The 19,745-nt window shown below is 40.3% G+C and overlaps 1 protein-coding gene across 1 annotated transcript in view; it reads left to right on the forward strand.

Annotated features, from left to right (window-relative positions):
- MYO1B (myosin IB) overlaps positions 1-19,745 on the forward strand; it is a 109,702-nt gene that overhangs the window by 35,267 nt on the left and 54,690 nt on the right. The window contains exons 4-6 of the mRNA XM_084265741.1: positions 13,509-13,603; positions 16,609-16,713; positions 19,595-19,641. Of these exons, the coding sequence (XP_084121867.1) occupies positions 13,509-13,603; positions 16,609-16,713; positions 19,595-19,641 (247 nt within the window). The remainder of the gene's footprint in view (positions 1-13,508; positions 13,604-16,608; positions 16,714-19,594; positions 19,642-19,745) is intronic.

A 19,745-nucleotide genomic window follows, 5' to 3' on the forward strand; every position in this document is an offset into this window, starting at 1 on the left:
GCCTTTATATAGGATACAAGCACAAAGATCCCAACCTGAAGCCTGTTTAAATGCAAGAATGAGGAACTTAATGTTCACCATTTCGATGATCATCCCATTAATAATTATCAGGACAAACCATTATCCTGTGGACATCTGCAATTGCTCTGACAATAGACACAATTTTCTGTTTCCTTTTCACTTTTTGAGCCAATGAAAACAGGGAATACAGAAGTTGTATTTTCACTTCTGGGGTTTTTTTGGCTGATATCCTCAGATTGTGCGTGTCTTTGGAAGCACCAAGGTTACAGTAATGCTTTTTTCTCCTTGATTTAAAGCAAATATTTCTGTCTGAATTGCATGATAAAGTCCCAGCTGTGAGGGAAAGTTTTTGCCTATTTGTAAAACTAAGCTTTTCCCACAGGTACACAGTACCTGTCTTTATTTACTGAAGAAGGTTTACTGAAGAAGGGGGCAGTGGGTGAGACCCTGTGCCTTAATTGAGTGTCCATTGCTCCAGTGTGTTTATTTTACCATTTCCTTTTCAGTTTGTCCTGTCCTCATCTTCATTTGCTTTTTGTTGGGGGATTTATTTTAATGTTTGTTTTGATTTTTTTTTTTTATTTCTCCCCTTATGATTTGTTCACCTTGCAGTATCCACATTTTACAGGCCTTATGTTCTTATTCCTGACTCCTCCAGAAGCTCAGTCTCTGGACCTGTTCGTGTGGCTCAGCAGAGTGCCTCTTTCAGAAGAGATTTATAGTTGAGGGAAGGTGATCACTTTAGAGGTTACTCAGCAAAATGAACTGCTGGGGAGGGAGGGAACATCTATGGTGGACAGAAATCATTAATAACAATTAGGGAAAACCACCAGTACCTGATTGCTACCCTGCTGCTACGAATGGGTTGAAAGAAGTGAGGGGGAAAAAAACCCTACAGACGCTACTGAAGTCTTATTTTTGAAAGGGTCGGGCTTGTTACTCTGTTAACCTCTATAGTGAGGCAGTGCTTAATATGATGTATCTGTGAATGTACATCCCTGCAGCATGTAGATGAAAAGGGGATGAAGCATCATCATTCTTGCTTCAAGGACTTCATGCCTGGGAAGAGCCTCTTCTCTTGCAGGCTGCTGGCACAGCACACATGGGATGCAGATTTTCCTAAATTTTATACTTGGTAGGACAGCTCAGAAGTCCTTCAGAGAAAACAAGAGTTTGAGGAAGGCAGTTGTGATGTGGCCGCATTGAAATGGCCATCTGATTCCCTGAAGAGCATTTTGAAAGTGATTTGTGAACTTGAAGGCTTAGGCTCATAAAGCAACGTTTCTCTCGTGTGCAACAGTAACTGTACCTTTCTTCCAAAATTGGAGTAGGGATCTCTTAGTTGGTTTGGGTGGCACAGAATGCAGCCATCTCACCCTAGTGCTTCGGAGGTAAATAGAGCCTTAACGAAAAGAATGATGGTTGCTTGTTTGCTGCCAGTATTAGATTGCTTGAAATTTTGTAATAATGCAGAATAATAATACAGGAACTGGTTTGCAGCAGGACATCCAGTGGTAAGGAGGCTCAAAAAATGCACCTGACACCCAAGATGTAGCATAAAGGCGAATGTTGGGCTTTCTTTTAATTTTTAAATGGTCTGGAGTGACATTTAGATTGGATTCCCAAGTTCTCTGGAATGAGCCTTTCCCTCAGTTCCCTAAGTAGCCTTGCCCTAAATTAAGAAATGAAAAGGCCCTTTAAATTCTTTATGAATGGCACTGGTGCTGTATGTGTCTGGGACAGAGGATTTCCAGTTTGAAAACCCGCGAAGCTGTGTGCAGCCACAGAGTGTATGTAGACTACAGGGGATATAAAAAGTATCAAGACAAAACTCTTTCCCAAAATACCCCAGGGATTTTAATCTCTGGCTGTTTTGTCAGTTGCAGCTCCTCAAGTCCTGCTGCTGGAACCCCCCCCTCCCTGGGCAGGACCCACCTGGCTCTGGTGGAGCTGCTCATCCATCAGTCTCCCACTTGGAGAGCCATGTGACGGCCAAGTGATTTAAAAAAAAACCAGAAAAGGTAAAAAAAGAAACATTTGTGTGTCCAGTGGACTTCTTCAAGAAGCTTGCAAAGAGTGCAAGAATTGGGTACCTTTAAAACACAGTGAGTTTGTAAGGGAAACACTTCAATTCTATTCCAGATGCTTCTATAACTCTATAATTGTTGTCATGATGTAGGAAGGAAAATAATCTTGAGGCATCCTTCATGAATTAACTGCTGGCTTAGAGCCTCAATATAACTTTGTTTTCAGAACTGTTTTCAAATATTTACTTGTGCCTCTGTACACGGCATACTTTCACGTTTGAGTTCAGTCAAATGCTTTTACTTATCTGTGACAATCTTGTTTCATGTGTGTGTATTTGTTAGAGTCTGTGTTTACTTGTAAGCATAGAAAATTCAGGGTTTGGCGATATTGTTAGAGCAGGGATAATTTAATTTAAAAAGCAAAAAAAGCTTTAATATACGTTGGATAGTTGGAGATGTGTGTTAATGCTCCAATAGTCTAAATGGTTAACTTTTTTGTCAGATCCCATTTCTCCTGCTTTCCTGGAACGGGAATGTTGTGGCTAGTGTCCGTATTATGCCGTGGATATTTCTAGGACATGAAATGCTGAGGTGTTTTATTTTTAATTAATTCACACTATCACATAAAGTAGAACCCCTCTAATTGCCACAAAAGGCTTGGGAATCCATTCTGTATGTCTGACTGGATTTTGTGAATGAAGTGGTCACTCGGTTCAATAAAGGGAAGGACCTGCAGTGCTTGTTCAGTTCTGTAATGCAGCTCTACGGATTTGTCAACACGTAACTGCACTTTGTCTCTTCTCAACATTTCTCAACTGTTCTTCCAGCTCTTCATTTGTACGTCTAGGACAGAAATAAGATTAACCGCTTTTGTGCTGCTTAACAAAATGGTGTTCTTTGGATTAGAAGACTGGCTGATGTTATGAGAGCGCTTGGAAATAAAATCTTTTTAAAAAGCTTTATGTGGCCTTAAATTTAACTTGACTTTTTAAAGAAAGGATACAATAGCTTAATTTTTCTTTTCATTAGAGTTTTTGGACTTTTTGCACGCTGGGAAGCACTGAAAGGAAGGCACATCTATGTTTCACTGCTTAAACGCAGTCGGGGTAGGTAGAAGCCCTGTCGGAAGAGCCAGCAGTCCCGTTTTGTGCATTGAGTGTGTATGGACCAGACCGGCCATTGCGCTGTTCCCGTTTGGCAGTGGGGTACTCTCTCCAGAACTGGGATTTCAAATTGCATTTAAGAACAGCTGTCATCCTTTCATTGGAAGTGTGTCATTGTGGTTAATGGTTGTCTTTTTTCTTTTCTTTTTTTAAGCAATTTATAGCACACCAGGAAATGACCATCCGCTGTGCTAGAAGCCTTTGTCATGATTTTTAGTACAGCGTAAACAAAGCTTATGCTTAAAGCCATAAAGAAACTTCAGTACCATTCCAGGTCTTTTACCACCTTTTAGAGGGAGAACTTTTCCCATTCAGCTTTATGCAAAAGGCTCTGATTTCTTGAACTCTGGGTCCACCATGATTAATTTAGTTTGGGTTATTAAAGATAAACTTTTTCATGTTTGAATCAGGAAATGCAGTCTTAATATTTACTGTCTAGCACATTGAATAATCTTTTACTTATGCTTTGAATAGATAAGAGAGTTGGGACTGGGGTTTACAAAGAGAGATCTGAACTATAAAGACAGTTTAATTGTGGTCATTTCAGCAAGTTCAAATCTGCATTTTTCTTGTATTGACAATTTTTTGTTATGTAATACAGAAATTATTTTTAGTTGTTAAAGCTTGTAGAGTTCAAATTACAACTGATAATAATTACTCCAACATGATTCTTAATGAGGCTCTATCCACTGGACAGAAGATGTGTGCAGTTCACATTCTCCTTGAGTATCAGCAGACCAACAAGGGATGTAGATGAAGTACATTGTCCCTGGAAATAGTCCATGTGGGTTGAAACAAAGCCTAGTGTTTGAGGAATCAGAAGGCGGCTTTTTGTTTCTTGCTTTGACCATTCATAGAAGGAATATTTTTGATCTATAACCACAAATGTCACACACAAACTTAAGCAAAAACCATTTTGTAGACCGAATGGACATGTTAGCTTGATGTTGTACCCGAGCTAACAAGCTCTCAGAAGCTGAGATGAGCTCTAATACCTACTTTGTCCAGGGATTCATGAGTAGTACTTTATTTGGAAACGAGAGCTAGGAGGCAAAAAGAAGTTGTGTAAGGCTTCTTAACAACTTAACAACCTCACTGGTTTGTTAAGAGGGCTTAAGAGTTGCTTGCAAAATTAAAAAAAAGATCAGTAACTCCTCAGTGAGTCACAACATACCTCTGTAATTACATAGTGTTGATGTTGCCCATCAGATGCTTTCCAGATAACTGAATTACTTTTATTTGCAGTTTTGTCACTGCTGTCTCTAAACTTGGGCAGCTGTGTGATAGCTTTTGTGTTGCTGAGCCTAGATTTCAAATCTGATGATTAGCAACTTCCTTTAGCTTACACATAGCTATGAGGATGTGATGATGTGCCATCTCTGCAGCACTGTAATTTGACTTTGGCAATGTGCTCAGCTTTTATTCTGATGGCAAACTGTTGCCTTCCATTTCAGTCTCTTGCCTTAATGCATGGCTGATGTTTCTTTACCCTGTTTCTTCACCGGCCAGAGATACAGAGTCATTCCAGGATCTGGTTTTTAATGTGAGATGCTATAGCTGTTAGGTATGTGCAGGATATTGGAGTTTAGTTGTGCTGCAACACATTATTGTCCTGAGTTGAGACCTTTGAAGGCGTGTCCCTTTCTATGAAGTATGTGAAACTGGGCACCTCACTTCACTGTTTGTCCTCCCCTGAACACTTGAACATGTTTAATTGCTTTAGAATAAAGGCATAAATTTCTTTTTCATTCTCCGGTTAACAGAGCAGAGGCAGCCTGTCTTGACAGTATTGATGCTTCTGCAGTAAAATTATTTGCCACAAGAGAAGTCGCTGCATGAGCACATGGTAGCAGTGCACGCCTGTCGTGGAAGCCAAAGCTTGGTTTGCTGTCTCTCTTCTCTCATTGAAATGACTTATTTCTGCCCTCTCAATTCAGGGTGAGGCTTCCTAGGGCTGCAAATAAAAGCAGGGTTTTCTTTTTGCTAGGCAGGAATATGTTTTTTGAGGCCGCAGCATGGAGCGCTGCCTGTTTGCTAATCACTTTTCCATGTGAAATCATAAGAGCAGCACTGCTCTCCCCTCTGCTGCAGGAAAACCCTACCAACAGTACAGCCCTATCATGGTTTCACTGGAGAGATCAAAAAGTCACTGGCCTTTGTACAGGGAGCGTCTGTGCTCTGCTGCTGGTTTTTGCAAACTGAAACTAGAAGATACATTTTGTCAAAACTAAAGATATCTACATATTTTAAAGATAAAGAAAAGGAAAAAAGTGGCTAACAGTCTATTCCCATCTGTACTGGAAAAGCCAAGCTGCAAGGATTGCAGTTCCTCCAATAGCATTGTGCAGTCTTTCCTTGGAAGTATTTCACTTCACCTGCGCTCTGGGCCTGGTTTTCTGGAATAGCTATGGGTAAGTGTAGAGAGCTGTGTTCAGCCACAATCAGTGTTTTGAAAAATAAGGGATAATTGCTACTCAGGGTTTTGCTTCGAGGGAATATGCGTTATGCTGAGCCCCCTAGGTCAAGGTGGTTTTACTGGGGGAGCTGACTTCGAGCACGCTATTCACGCAGAGCAGCAGCGTGCTTTAAGCACACCTTGTTCTGTAGAAAAAGATTTCTTTTATGTAAAATTTTGTTGAAGCTGACGTGAACTTTCAGACACGTGCTGTATTAGGTACAGAAACTGATCTAATTTTTCTGTGAAATATTGAGAGTCTGGATGTTTCGGCACAGAAAGGGAATGACTCTTTTCCCCTTCCCTTTTTCCTCCCTGTTCCACTAGCCCTTTGATTCCACAGAGACGCAGGAGCTCAGAGGCGCAGTTGAAATCTGCCAGTAAGGAGATGAAACAGTAAACTGGGATTTTAAAACATGTTGTCTCCTCTAGTTAAACTCTCACAGAAGCCAAGCAAGGAAAATCAGTTTGCGTCTCTCTTTCGTTACCATCCCATTCAGCTGTCTGACCCCTTGCTGCTCCATTTGAACTGGGGACTGTGTTTGCTAATGGAAGAAACCTGAATTTTTACGAGCCTGACCTCGGGGACTGCAAAGCTTCAGAAGGCCCGTGGAGAAACACGAGTCTCTTGCTTCTGGCATTTCTGGTGTGCTGTGAAACTGCTTCCCTTGCAGGCTTGTTTAGTGCGGGCAGGCTGGTGGTTCAAGTGTGTAGCTTTGAACCCAGAAAATAACCACCAGAAAGGTTCAGTGTATACCACTGAGTGTAAGGGCTTGGCTGGTTTTAGGCAGTCAGTTGATTAAATATGGCAAGTGCTGATTTATCATAGGAAATAAGCTACATGTAATTAAATACACTTTTTAAAATAAAACAACAGGAAACGCTTCCTGTACTTCCCCTTGAAGATATTCTGGCCAAGTAAAATTACTATTTATTTGTAATCCCTTTCCCCTGAGAAAGTCCTTACAATGCACGGTACAGCAGACTGACCTGCTGTATGTCTGCAGGAGGCCCAGCCAGCTGCATCCTCCAGTGTGACGGTGTAGGAGCTGGTTGGCTGCTGTGGGGTGAGAGAGGTTGCTGCCGGGTGTGTGGGGTGAGAGAGATTGCTTTGGTGACAAACTCATCTGGTTAGTGCTGTGCCTTGGAAATAAATGTTACCCCTTCCTGCTAGATCTACGGGCTGAGTGAGCAGGTGAAGGTTACATGGCGTCCCCTGGCTGACGTCCTGTCAAGGAATGGCGGTAGTCAAGGCAGAAGCCAAGCCACGCTGCTCTTCTGAAAAACTCAGGACATGGAGACATTTGCTTCCCACCTGCCTTGCTTTATGCATATATTCACTTCAGTAGACAACGAAATGGGAGTTCACTATTTTAATTCCCTTTCTTAGGCAAACCAAGTCACAAGTGATGCCTGTTGTTTGCCTGCAGCTGCAGGTGTTTATGGTGTGTACAGCTGGCACTGGTCCATGTTAGTCCCAGTTGGTATACCCTGGTGGATTTTCCTTGGTTAAGCTGTTACCAGGATAGGAGGCTGACCTGTCTGCTTGGTTTTTGGCAGCACCAAAGCTCCGCCTGCTGCTCCTCTCTGCCCCCCAAGCTGGGGCCCACACTCAGGTTGTTCTCCTGACAGCCTTCTGCTGCCACCTTACAGGACTGAGCTGTGATGGAAACACGTTTCTTGGGGCGACAGTGTTTGCTAAAATTTAGAGGGAGGAGTTATTTTGTGGTCTGGATTAGAAAGGGGCACAGTCATCTGCAGCATCAGAGATCCAGTTTGGCACCAGTCGAAGGAGAATAATGCAACAGCTGGGTCATAGGCTCCTGGTAAAAGGCATTTGTTGTTTTTCCCTCATACTAATGTGCATCTCTAAAGAGATGCCTTGGAGGTTGTTGGAATAGGCAGAAAATCGTAGTCTGTGTTTTTGGCTTTTGTGTGCAGTGCTAGGGAAAGGTGCTGGAGCACCTCCTCTACAAAGAGAGGCTGGGCGAGTTGGGCTTGTTCATCCTGGAGAAGAGAAGGCTGCGAGGGGACCTCATTGCAGCCTTCCAGTACCTGAAGGGAGCAGAGAAACAGGAGGGGAATCAACTTTTTAAAGTTTAGACAATGGCAGGACAAAAGGGAATTGATTGAAGCTAACAGAGGGAAGGTTTAAATTAGATATTAGGGGGAAGTTTTTTACAGAGAGAGTGGTGAGGTGCTGGAACAGGCTGCCCATAGAGGTTGTGGATGCCCTGTCCCTGGAGGTGTTCAAGGCCAGGTTGGATGAGGCCCTGGGCAACCTTCTGTAGATCCAGGCCTGGAGGTTGGTGTCCCTACCTGTGGCAGGGTGGTTGGAGCTCTATGGTCCTTGGGGTCCCCTCCAACCTGTGCCATTTTATGATGTTGGTTTTCAAAAAATCACATTTTTTTGACCACCATTCAGTAAAGATAAAGGCATCAAAACTGATAAAGTCCCCCACTTGCTTGGAGGGGAAATATGTGCCATCCTGCGAGAGGGAGGAGGATCAGGGACAGACTGGGCTGTGCTGAGCGGTGAGGTTGTGCAGGCACTGTATTTGGGGAGAAGCACTGGCTGGGCCTCTCTGTTGGAAGATTTTCGAGGCAAAGTCAATTGAACACATCTGAAATCTGCTTCATCGTGAGAAAGACAAGATTTTCAGAAAGAACATTTTCTTCTTTTTATCCAGACCTCAGGTTATTGGCCTGAATCACTATTCTGCTCAACCTGCAGTTGAGCATCGACGGGTATATTATTTTCCCAGTCTACTGAACAGAAAATAAAATATCTCTGGCTTAATAATAAGCTGTGTTTTAAAGTGTCTTGCTCTTGAAAATCAACAGTGGCTTTGTCTGTCCTTTTCCCCCTCCCTTTGCCTCTCTCCTTTCCCTTCCATACATTATGGCTGCTTCTTAAAAATCAGATGGGCTCATTTACACAGCTTTGAGCTTTATTCTGCATCTAATAACCTCACTGTTGCTAATTCGAATAACAAAGTGGGGGAGCAGCAGGAGGCACCCTTCTGCTTCGCATATTAGCCACAACATTATATAGTGTTGTTGATAAGACAGGTTTCTTTGCTCACCAGGAAAATAAAATGGGAGAATGTGAATGGGAGCAAAGGCTTTCCATCTGTCTTAGCACATCTCTTTATCCTGGTGTTTAAGCATGTTTTATTTTTTCCTGATTGGCATTTTTCAGACAGCAGCTGCTTGCCTGTGAAGGTCTATCCTAGCTGATGCTCCATCAATTTAGCTTTTACTTCATTCACTCCAATGGCAGGCTAATCAACCTTTTCTTTTCAAGTGTGTCAAAGTGCCGAACATGAGACAGTTTGTAATTATGGAAAATGGGAATACACTTTTTATCCCTAGGGCAGTGAGATTAAATGATTCTGCACTATGAGCTAATACTATAAATAATCTCTTATGGTTGTTTTTCCTGAATGGTGAATTTTCCACTGAGTTTCAGTGCGTGGGGAGAACATACATAGCAAATAGTGATGATTTGCAATGTGAAACCTTCAATGCACTTTGTAAAATGTGTTTCCACTGTTCCTAGCTCAAGTTGTCAGGAGTTTTTATACCAAACAAACTGTGGTTCTGATCTGTTCCTACTTGGTATTGTGAGAGGAGGAAATAGTTTGTTTGCTCTTACTTGGTCACAGAGCACTTCTGTGCATTCAGAAAAGAAATTAACTGAAACTGTGCTTTTAATTGAACTTGAAAGAATTAATATAAATGACATATTGTATATACAATGTACATTTTACTGCTGTCCTTTTCAGTCTGTCATGGTGTGCAGTCTTTGGTAAGTGCTAACTTCTAGTACCCTACCAGTGTGTTTAAACTCAGTTGAGCAGAAACAAGCCAGGGATCTACTATGTGAAGAGCTGGAATGGTCAAGAAGAGCAGTTTTCTTAATTTCTAATCAAAGTAGCAAATCAGCCAGCAGTTCGCAAGCAAAAATGAAGCAGTAGGTGCTTTTAAATGGGGAGCAGGGCTCTCAGAAGCAAAGCAAAAGTCAGTGAAGATGGGATGAAGGGAATTGACTCTAGTGCGTGAGAAGAGCAATTGGAGGGAGTTTAAGATATTGTTAATTAATTCCAGCTAATTGTGAATGCTGAGGGAAATGAGAGGAAAAATGAAAATGGCAGGGGCAAGAAATGCTAATAGTTGGCAAATACTGATCCTTCTGATTTGGGCTGAAAGGAAAAAAGTGGTAGAAGAGCAGAGCTGCTCTCATGAACTGTATTTATGATGATGAGAGCAAGTTTTTTACTCTGGTGTAATTGTGGGTGCGATCTTGAGCGTTCAAATGAAGTGCTAGCAGTTGGTCCTCATTTTGGGGTGAGTGGGTGGGAACCTTGCTCCTGTCTCTCCCTGACCCTGATGTGTTAGAGCAGAGAGATGCTGTTGTGCAGCAGAAAATTGCTGGAGCGCTTTGGAAATCCCCCTTGGAGGCCAATTTGCTGTTTCCCTTTGCTAGAAGTTTTTGGGTTAGGACTCTGTGAGAGCTGTGGCCATCTGGAGCTGTGTGGCTGAAAAAGCCGTGCTATAAAAAAGCAGAGCCTTCTTACTGAGCAAGGTGTGGGTGGCGTTTTGATTTCAAATTGCTTCTATACTTAAGTCACGGCTAAAAGAGAACTCCAATAAATATTTCAGTGTTTGTTGTGGTAGGAGAACGTCATCTTCTTTCATGAAAACCTAAAAATCAAAGCAGAGTTTATTATAAGGTATGGTAAATGACACTGCTGACACACTCACCAGCTAATTCAAAACTCATGGTTTATAACTGCTTTTTAAACTACAGACTGTTCTAAAATTTTACTTAGGCTCTGTAATTGGGAGGTGGCTCAGAGTGGTATGCGGTTTAAACCTATTGTCTCAAATGGTGACTTTACAGAGCCATGCCTCTCAATGTATTCCTAAAAGGAGAAGAATGGAAGGGTTCTTTGTGGTCTACAGATCGCTAAAATGTGTTAAACTACAATGACCTTAAATGAAATTATTTTATATGTTTATTACAAAATGGGAATAGCATGATATTTTATTTTTGGAAGCAAAGGACAAAACCAAACTGAAGTTTGTTTCTATTTTTATCGAGGTAATAGCTAGGAAGGACTGTGAGGTGCAGTGGTATTCCATGAAAGTCAAAGTTGCCAATCAATGGATCTGCCTTTTTCTCTGAGTTATAAATATATTTGTTCAGTCATGGGCATAAATGTGTCTAATGCTGGTTATTCAATGCCAGAAAGACAAAGAAGTCTTAGTTATTTGAATACGCTCTTTGTTATGTTTTTCCCAGTTGAATGGTTGGAGCAGTGGTTGAAATGTCAGAGGTAAATTTTAAAACACTTTTGATGATTACATACACAAAACTTCTTTTGAAATGAATAATTTTTTTTTTCTTTTGTCTGAGGTAGATAACATTTGATGTACTTGTGAAGTATAATTCTTTGCTGGTTTGTGTAGGCTGGAGGCAAGGGTAATGTATGCTAAGCGTCTCTGACTAGATTGGCTAAACCCAGAACTGGATGAAATCCCACTCTCCTCCAGCTTCAGAGGTCTCGTTGCAATATTAGGCTCTCAATTTCTCTGCTCCGGGAGGAGAAAAAAAACATGAGTTGGTGTTCTTAACTATGCAGCACAGGCAGAGTTAATAAATACATCAGGCAGTAAAATATATTTTGATGGGCTGTTGGGGAAACCAGAATTCACTGTATTAGAAAAGATGAATGGTTACTAAGCTGATTAACTCGTAACTCAGTATATCAACAGACAGAATACTTTCTCTGTGCTTGATGCTGACTTCATTTTCTGGCGTGAAACTACTGCCCAGAGAGTTGTTTCAGCAGTGAAATACTAGCTAGTTGATTGCTGGGACTGTTTGAAGGACAGCAGGCGTGGAATCAGCCATCCAGTCTGTAGGTTTGAAAAGCACCTCAGAGTCTTGCCTCCCTGCTGAAAGCCAGTTCCATGAATTGAACCTGTGGAAACCATGGCATTAGTACGAATGTGCTCTCACATGGCCCGTGAATGCTCAGTGCAGTTTTTATTTCTTTCCTCTTCAATCTAATGCTTTTTTTTTTTCGTTTCCCCTTGCAAAAAGAAGCACGGTGTGTGCTGGAATAATCTTTCCTGAGCGTTGCGCGTTGTACTCTTCGATTTACAAGTATATCTGTAGCAGTGTTCAACAAATACTATTCATTTCCTAAATATGTCCTGTAAGAGAGTCTGGTAAAGTGTTATTGCTACTGTGGTTTGGATTCCAGACAGCGAAGTGGATGCCAGAAATTGTGTCATGGTCTCTCAGAAGCAGCAGAATATTTTTTTCCTAGTTCTCCAGCATGTTGGCCACATCACAAATTGACTTTGTTGTAATGCTAAAAACATTACAGTCTGCTACTTTCTCGTAAACACATTTTCACCTCCGGTTGAACTACTGAGTTCAAGTGCTTCAATCACCATAGCAGTATTAAGTTTTGAGAGATCAGTCTTAATTCAGGTTCAGTGGTATGTGTATCAAAAGGAGTTGATGACCTTTGGCGGGGTGTTGTTAAGCGGATGGCCCAACCATCTGTGCAGAGAGAATTGTAACCCAGTGCCTTAGACAGTGTAAGCTGGTGAGAAAAGCGGAGCCCTGGGCTGGACATGCAACTAGACAGGCAGATGTGTTAGGGAAGAGGACAGGAGGGAGAGAAGAAGACAGGAGGGACACACAGGCATCATTGGCAGGAACCTGCGACAGCAATGCATTTTATGTTGACTTGAGAGTTCGTTTCTATTTTTCATACATGGTTTGCTTGCTGTAAGTAACAAACAATATCCACTTCTGAGCACATACAAACACTAAGTATTTAATTCGGTGTGGTAACCTAACTCTCTATTGAATGGATCTTTATTTCACGAAAAAATATGCCGTGTTTGGCGCTCTAATTTTTTAAGTTGTGTGATGCAAGTGTGCCTTGTTATTTGGATTTTGCTTTTTTGTCCTTTTTTAGATACTGCTTGCTTAAGTTTTTCCGAGGGGTTCTAATGCTCAGTTTCCATAGTTCGTCCTTCCATGAAGTGTTAAATGCCATTGAAACAAAATCAATATTACTCTTTCCTGTCTCAAAATTGCTACCACAGAAAACTAAATATAACTAACACATCTGCATTTCTCCAAAATATATATTGCTGCATAGCAACAAAGCACATCTGGATTCAAATTGCAGCCCTGTAGTTTCAGGATGATGATGTTCTGAGGTCTGTGGAAAGACATTTTTGGTACAGGAAAGCTGTTGATTTTTGCCGTATTCTTTCATTTTGCTACATGACATGTTCTTGAGTTAAGAACACACTGGGAAACACTTCTGCATGTTTAATGCAAAAGCTCATCAGTACCTGAATGCTTAAATTGCTTGATGTTTTATAAGGCTCTGAGATGTCTTCATACTTTTCAGAGTAGAAATTGCAGCTTGTGGTGTTGCTAGTGCTAGTTTGTTCCGTTGATGCATTGACTTTTTTGCTCAGTGAAGAGTGTAATTTTGCTCAATGAAGAACACTACCTGAATTTCCCTGAAATTTTGTAAATTTGCTTTGAGTGTACTGCCTTTAGAGAAATGTAGAGATTATGCTTTGCTTGTTCCTGGAGAAAGTCTAAGCAAGCCACAGAGAAAAAGAATCCATTTTGCTTCTGTGGGTCTTTATGTTCTGAAAACTGAATGCTTCACCACTTACAGAACACCAGCACTTGGGCTTTGGGGTTTTTTACTCCCCTGACTAGATGTGAAGGACAGATTGTAATTATTGTTGGTATTTGTTTTATCTAATTCTCTATTGACTCTCCATTTGCAGCTTTGCTCTGTCAGATGAAGCATACAGATCTTTAAGGGACCAGGACAAAGACCAATGTATCCTTATTACAGGAGAGAGTGGAGCTGGAAAAACAGGTAATAAGCGGTTTTGATCTTATTAAAAAACGTTCATGAACTTACACAAGCTAGTATTTTTTTCACTTTGTCACTAAGATGCATGTTTAATACAGCATCTTCATCGGTATGTGAAGCCTTACTGAAGTAATGATGGTTTGTGATAGAGCATCCCAAGGGCCTGAAGGAGAACTTTTAGACTGTCCCCGTGGGAAACATGAAGACAGAGAAAACAAAATGCTCTTAGTCTTCTAGACTGAAAGACAAGCCTTTCATACTTCTGCATGTCTTTTAATAAATATATACACTGCAAGTGGATTATGTCATTTATCCAAGGAAAATAAATAACAGTAGCTGATCACTTTGGATATTTCTTTTGCGTGCTGTGCTCAGCTGCAATTCTAAGATTGGCTTGTGTACCAAAACGCTGTGTTTTGCAGGCAAAGCTGAAATTGCCTTCAAAATGACTGCTGATTTTTAAACTGGAATGGTAGAAATCAAGGGAGGATTGCATAACTGCAGAATATTTTAGGTAGACCTTAAAAAAGAAAGAAGCCAGTCATTTTCTGAAATAACAATTTAAGACTGAGGTGACTTGCAAAAGACACAGTGAGTAGGAACACATACATCTGTTTCTATGTAATTTAAAACGTTTTTCCTTTGAGTCTGAGAAAATGTGGAGCTTTCTATGCTTATACTGAGCAAGACTTAAAGTGAGTAGCAAGAAGTTGATTTCAAAGACTTTTGTCAAAATGTAAAGTGTAGGTTTCATCTTTGTTTCTCTTTGTCCAATTAGTAGTGTCTAATTGAAAGGTCTTGAAATCTTATAATCCTTTTATTCAGTTCAGTAACCTAAAACCATGTATTTATCCAGTAAATATAAATAAATAAATCCAGTAAATTCATATTAAAACAATCAAGTCCTTATTTATATGGCTGCTAGGGATGCTCTCTGGGAATTGAGACTTTAGAAAGGAGTTCTGTACTGGTACTGGTTAATGTCTTAATGTCCACAGGAACTGTGAATTACCAAGCACCTCATACAACTGAGGTCCACCTTTTATTCATTTCTTTATTCAATGGAGAGGTGTAGTGGTGGTTCGAGTCTCTGACCTTCTCTGTTTCTAGAAAATAATATTCTGGTAAATTTGTATAGAGATTTTGACTGTTCTGTAATTTTCGTAGCCACAGAAATAATTAGTACAGAATAATACAGGGTTTGAAATTCGAATTCATATTCAACCCTGAATCTGTGCTATTCTCTTTCTAATATTTGATAGAACTACTGTTGCTGAAATGATGCCTTTAGGTGGGAAGTTGGGTTTCCATGACCAAAATAAGGGGGGGTGAGGGGGTGGGTGGGTGGAAACAGGGAGGAAGTTAAGGAAGCAGACTTGTTAGTACAGATTCTATATAGCTCTGGTTTAGATTTTTGATAGCCAGAACATTTGGCATGTTTAGGCAAGAAGAATTGAAACTGGACTGCCATCAGTTTTCGGATTTGCTTCCAATTTTGTTCTTGTTTCACAGCATCATCTTGTTCTTGCATCATCGTGCAAGAAAACATGGTATGTTAGCAGCACGAGTGCTGTATTTGAATGTTTTTTTGAGGTTAAGGTGATGATGATTCTTTTCCTGGTGTCTTCATTGGACCAAACAGAGCAACGTTCCTAGTAAAAGAAAGGGCTTTTAATTTTTTTTCCCGCTGGCGACCAATGCCTATCTTCAAGTCATTGTGCATATTCTTAATGCCTTTTATTTTATGATACCTTATTTACTGCTTCAGTGCTTTCTTCTCTCATTGATTGAGTGGCTCTTCTTAAAGATGTTGACTGTTTCAGGAAATACTTCCAATCAAATAATTTCATAATTTCATGCTCTGAAGTAAACAGATTTTTTTTAAGATGAGCACTGGGTTCAAGGCACAGTTAAAGTGGATGGGAGGCAGTATGTGGATACACCCATAGTTCTTGTTCTTACGTTCCTCTGCTGTTGCAGGTTTACTCAGGTTTCTCTGCAGTATGGGATAGAAATTTAATGCTAGCAAAACAAATTGATCAAATTGGAGTCAAAATCCAAGAGAAATCTTACTGTTTGTCACTATTTTCCTGAAATGAAACCATTAACTTTGTAATAGATCTCTGAAGGACAAGTAATGGGTTTTTTATGACTTGTCTTGAGTTGATAGGGATTCCAGCTGTTGGTAATTACATTGTATATCAGCTGATATTGCATCAAATTTCACTATCTTTCATCACACTAAACATCATAGACTGTTTATAAGCAGAATCCTTCTCAGCTGCTCTTTGTACTGACCAGGAAAAACAGAAGGGTTGGATGGATTATTTAATATTCATCTCTGCATATGGGTGACTGACACCCATATGAACCCAGCTTTGAGAGTCCACAAATTGTTACAGACTTTTTGTTAGAAGGTTGTACCTTCAGATGAGTTTCATTTGAGTTTAAACAAATGCTTTGCTTTCTTTCTGATGCACTTTGAAACAGACTGCACAGCGTTACGTGAGGTTGAATTGCAGTTACTGCCTTACTTGTAGCGTAATTTAGAGTTGCAGTTGCATTTGTATAGTGTTGGATGTTTACACTTGTGTTATTGTGTATCTGCTGACATCAGCTGATGGAATTTTGTGTCTCAAAACTGCTCAGGCCTATTGTTTCAGGCTAGATTAAAGCATTTCTAACATGTCAGCTAGGGATAATGTGCTTTTCTTACTGAGGCTAAATGAGAAAGTAGAGAGTGGGTAATGTGCCATATCCAGTGGTGGTTTAGCCTGGGGGAGGGCTCTTTGTATTTAAGGCAATAGGGCTGCTGATGTAATGGCGTGGGCCGGATGAGCTCCTTCCCATTTCCAGATGGTACAGCAGTGTGGAAGAAAACTGAAATGAAGTGTGCTCACAGTTCCTGTCTGGCATGGTGCAAATGTGATGGAGATCAAGCCTGCAAATCAGTTTATGACCTGTTTGCCAATACTTATCACTTGTTTATTTTGCTTTTCTCCCAACAGAGGCAAGCAAACTAGTCATGTCATATGTAGCTGCTGTGTGTGGAAAAGGGGCAGAGGTTAATCAAGTAAAAGAACAACTTTTGCAGTCAAATCCAGTTCTTGAAGGTGAGAATCTCATAGAGCATGTACAAGAGTATTTCCTCTGTGTGTATCGGTGTTTCTTCTGAGCTGGTTATTTCCTTGTTTTCCTTCCATAGGAGGTGTTTTCTCTGCAGAGAGAGCGGCAAGATTTTATTCAGTTACAGAAGGGTTTTCTTGAGGAGAAAACTGTTTCTCTCGTGAAGGGAGAGCTTAGGAAGTTAGGTCATATTTCCCAGACTACTCCTGCTGCTCTCTGGTGTACCCCTTCTTAACCCTGCCTTCATGATGCTTGGCTGTATTAAAAGACTTCAGTCCCTCTGATTCATTTCCTTCCAAATTATTTTGTTAGAGTCTCTAGTAAACAAACAAGCTCTGCAAAGCATTATTTTTCTTCTTGGGAAAAAAAAAAAAGGCGGGGTGAACAGACAACAGATGTAAAGAAATGGCTCTTAGAGGAAATAAAGCCAATACATAGGCATGCTTCTTGTTCCCTGAGAGTTATTGTCACCTGGTCTGGTGGCTCTGTTATCCTGTCTTCCTGACAACTGCATTTCCTGCTCTCCCATGAAAGACTTTTTTTTCTTAATTAGTCATTTTAATTTAAACATGTTGGCTGCCAGAAACAGGATCTTCATTTTTTCCTGAAGGTACACGATCCTCAAAGCTTGCAGTTTTGTCCCATTGTCTAATAATTGCCTTCACAAGTGCCTCAGTTGGCACTGACTTATTTTGGTCTATTAGGCTGAGCCAGGAATCAGCACTTCTGCAGTTCTCGAAGCTGTTACAGTGCTGAGACAAATCTTATGGCTGCTGCTGTACCACAGGTTTGCATTATGGATGGATGATAGGCAGTGTCTGTAAGGCTGTTGAGTATCAACATCTTATTTATTGCCTTAGATACCTAGATGTATATATGATGATTTGGAATCTGCAGGAAGCAAGGGCTCTACAAGTCAGAACAAGTAAGGGGAGGAATTAAAAAGGGGAAGGGAATGCAAAAGCAGGCTGATAGCAGTGGTGAACTGGATGGGTAAAATGTCATTGGTCACAAATCAAAAATTGTAGGCAAAGAAAAGATAAAATGTTAAAATTTAAGAATACTAAAAATGGTGGGTAAGCTTTTCTTTGATCGGATATGTTCCACTTAAAGCTGAATGGGGGGACCGCAACCTTCCATTGGTTTGGATGCACAGCGAAGAGCTGTATCGCTTTTACCACTGTTTGGGGAGGCAGATTTCAGATGTAGACAGGAATAGTATGGGAAGGATGGAGGCTTTTCTTGCCAGAGCTATGTTGTCCCCGAGGGACTGCCAAACCTACCAGATTTCTTGTCGGTTTGTGAATCTTTGTTTTAATGCAAGAGGAATTGACTAAGCCTACAGAAGAGTGCCTTATCATTTAAAGGTGTTATTTGTTCTCCTCGCTGTGCTGGTAACTGCCTATTTAACTTTTGGAAGGTAGGACACTGGATTATTCCTTGAGGCCACTGAGCAAACCTGGCTGTTTATATAGATTTAGACAGAAATTAACCATTTAGACAGAACTTAAGCATTTTGTGGTTAGATTTATTTTTCTTTGGTTATGTAGTCCTGTTTCAGTCGAGCTGCAGTGCAAGAAAATGACATAAATGTTACACATACATAATTTATCTTAGGGGAATTATTTTTTTTAACTACAGTTGCTACTGTAAATTAACTTTTAGAAACAATGAATTTAAGGGAAAACTGAGGAATGCGTTTCATGCTTTATAATGGAACGTTTGTGCTTGACTCTGCGTGGTTATAAATGACTCTACTGTTCAGCACTGCATTTAAGAAAATGCAGCTCTGAGATTTGGTTGTTGAAAAGATGATTTATTGCAGGGCATAAAGATTTTAAAAACAATTCTTTCACTTATCCTTGGCCTTCAGGAGCAACAAACTTTTCCTTTTGGCTTCAGTTCTCTGATCAAGAAAAAGGCTACTCATGCAAGTTTGTTGAAGTCTAAAAGCATGTATTTATGTCGTCCAAAAAACATTGACTTGACTTGATCTTTGAAAACATATATGTCATATAAACAAACACTGGCATAAATAAAGTCTCCTGTTGTTGGAGTAGGAGCGCTGTACTTCATAACGTTGGGGACACTGCTGTTTGTCTTGATGTGCTTTGAAAATGTGTGATGTTTAGAGCTTGAATTGTCCTCCAGTCCGGGAGGACTGCCCATCTGAATGTGCCTCTGGGAAGTCATTCTCGGAGAGTTTTCATTGTTGGAAAACTTCAGCTAAAGAAATGAAAGCGAAACTATTAAAAAAACTAGTTTAGGTCAAGGTTTTGTTGTAAATCAAACTTAATGACACAGATTAATATTCACTTTGAGCTAGGATATATGTGTGGGAATAGCGTAAATAAATCTGTTTCAAGGCATCGATTGAACTGTCCCATGCAAACAGTTCTTAAGGTAATTCTCTAATTTCCCCAGTTCTGGCCTCAATCTTTGACTGCCTTCAGTTCTGGGCACCAAGGTTCATTTATTCCTCTGAATTGAAGAGGAAGAAGTATTTCCTACAATTATAGTTATCTGGTTAATAGCGTTTTAAATCTGATAATTCAAACCCCAAAGATATATACTCGATCCACGTGCAATTTTGTTTTGGAACCATTTCTATTGTATTTTTTTCTTTCACTTTGTCAAACAAAGGAAGCATTGAGATGAAACTTTTTTGGGCTTCCATAGGTGGTTTTCTCGGTTTTGATCAAGTCTGTCATACTCCATCAGTCCCCAGTAACTGATAACCATACAGTGAACAGGGTATTTTTTCTCAGAAGTCTGTGATTCCTTTAAATACATAAACAGTCTTAGATATTTTAGCATTTAAATATTTTTTCACTGATGGATTTGGTTGTCATATTTGTTTTTCTGCAGCTTTTGGAAATGCCAAAACTGTGAGGAATGACAACTCCTCTAGATTTGTAAGTATATTCTTCAAGACTGAATTTGCTTTCCTTTTAGGGGAGCATGTTCCATCATTGGTTGTTTCCGTGCTACCTTGTATCAGCCATTCAATAATCTGTAA

The sequence above is a fragment of the Gallinula chloropus genome (genome assembly GCF_964237585.1).
Source record: "Gallinula chloropus genome assembly, chromosome: 5".
NCBI lineage: Eukaryota > Metazoa > Chordata > Aves > Gruiformes > Rallidae > Gallinula > Gallinula chloropus.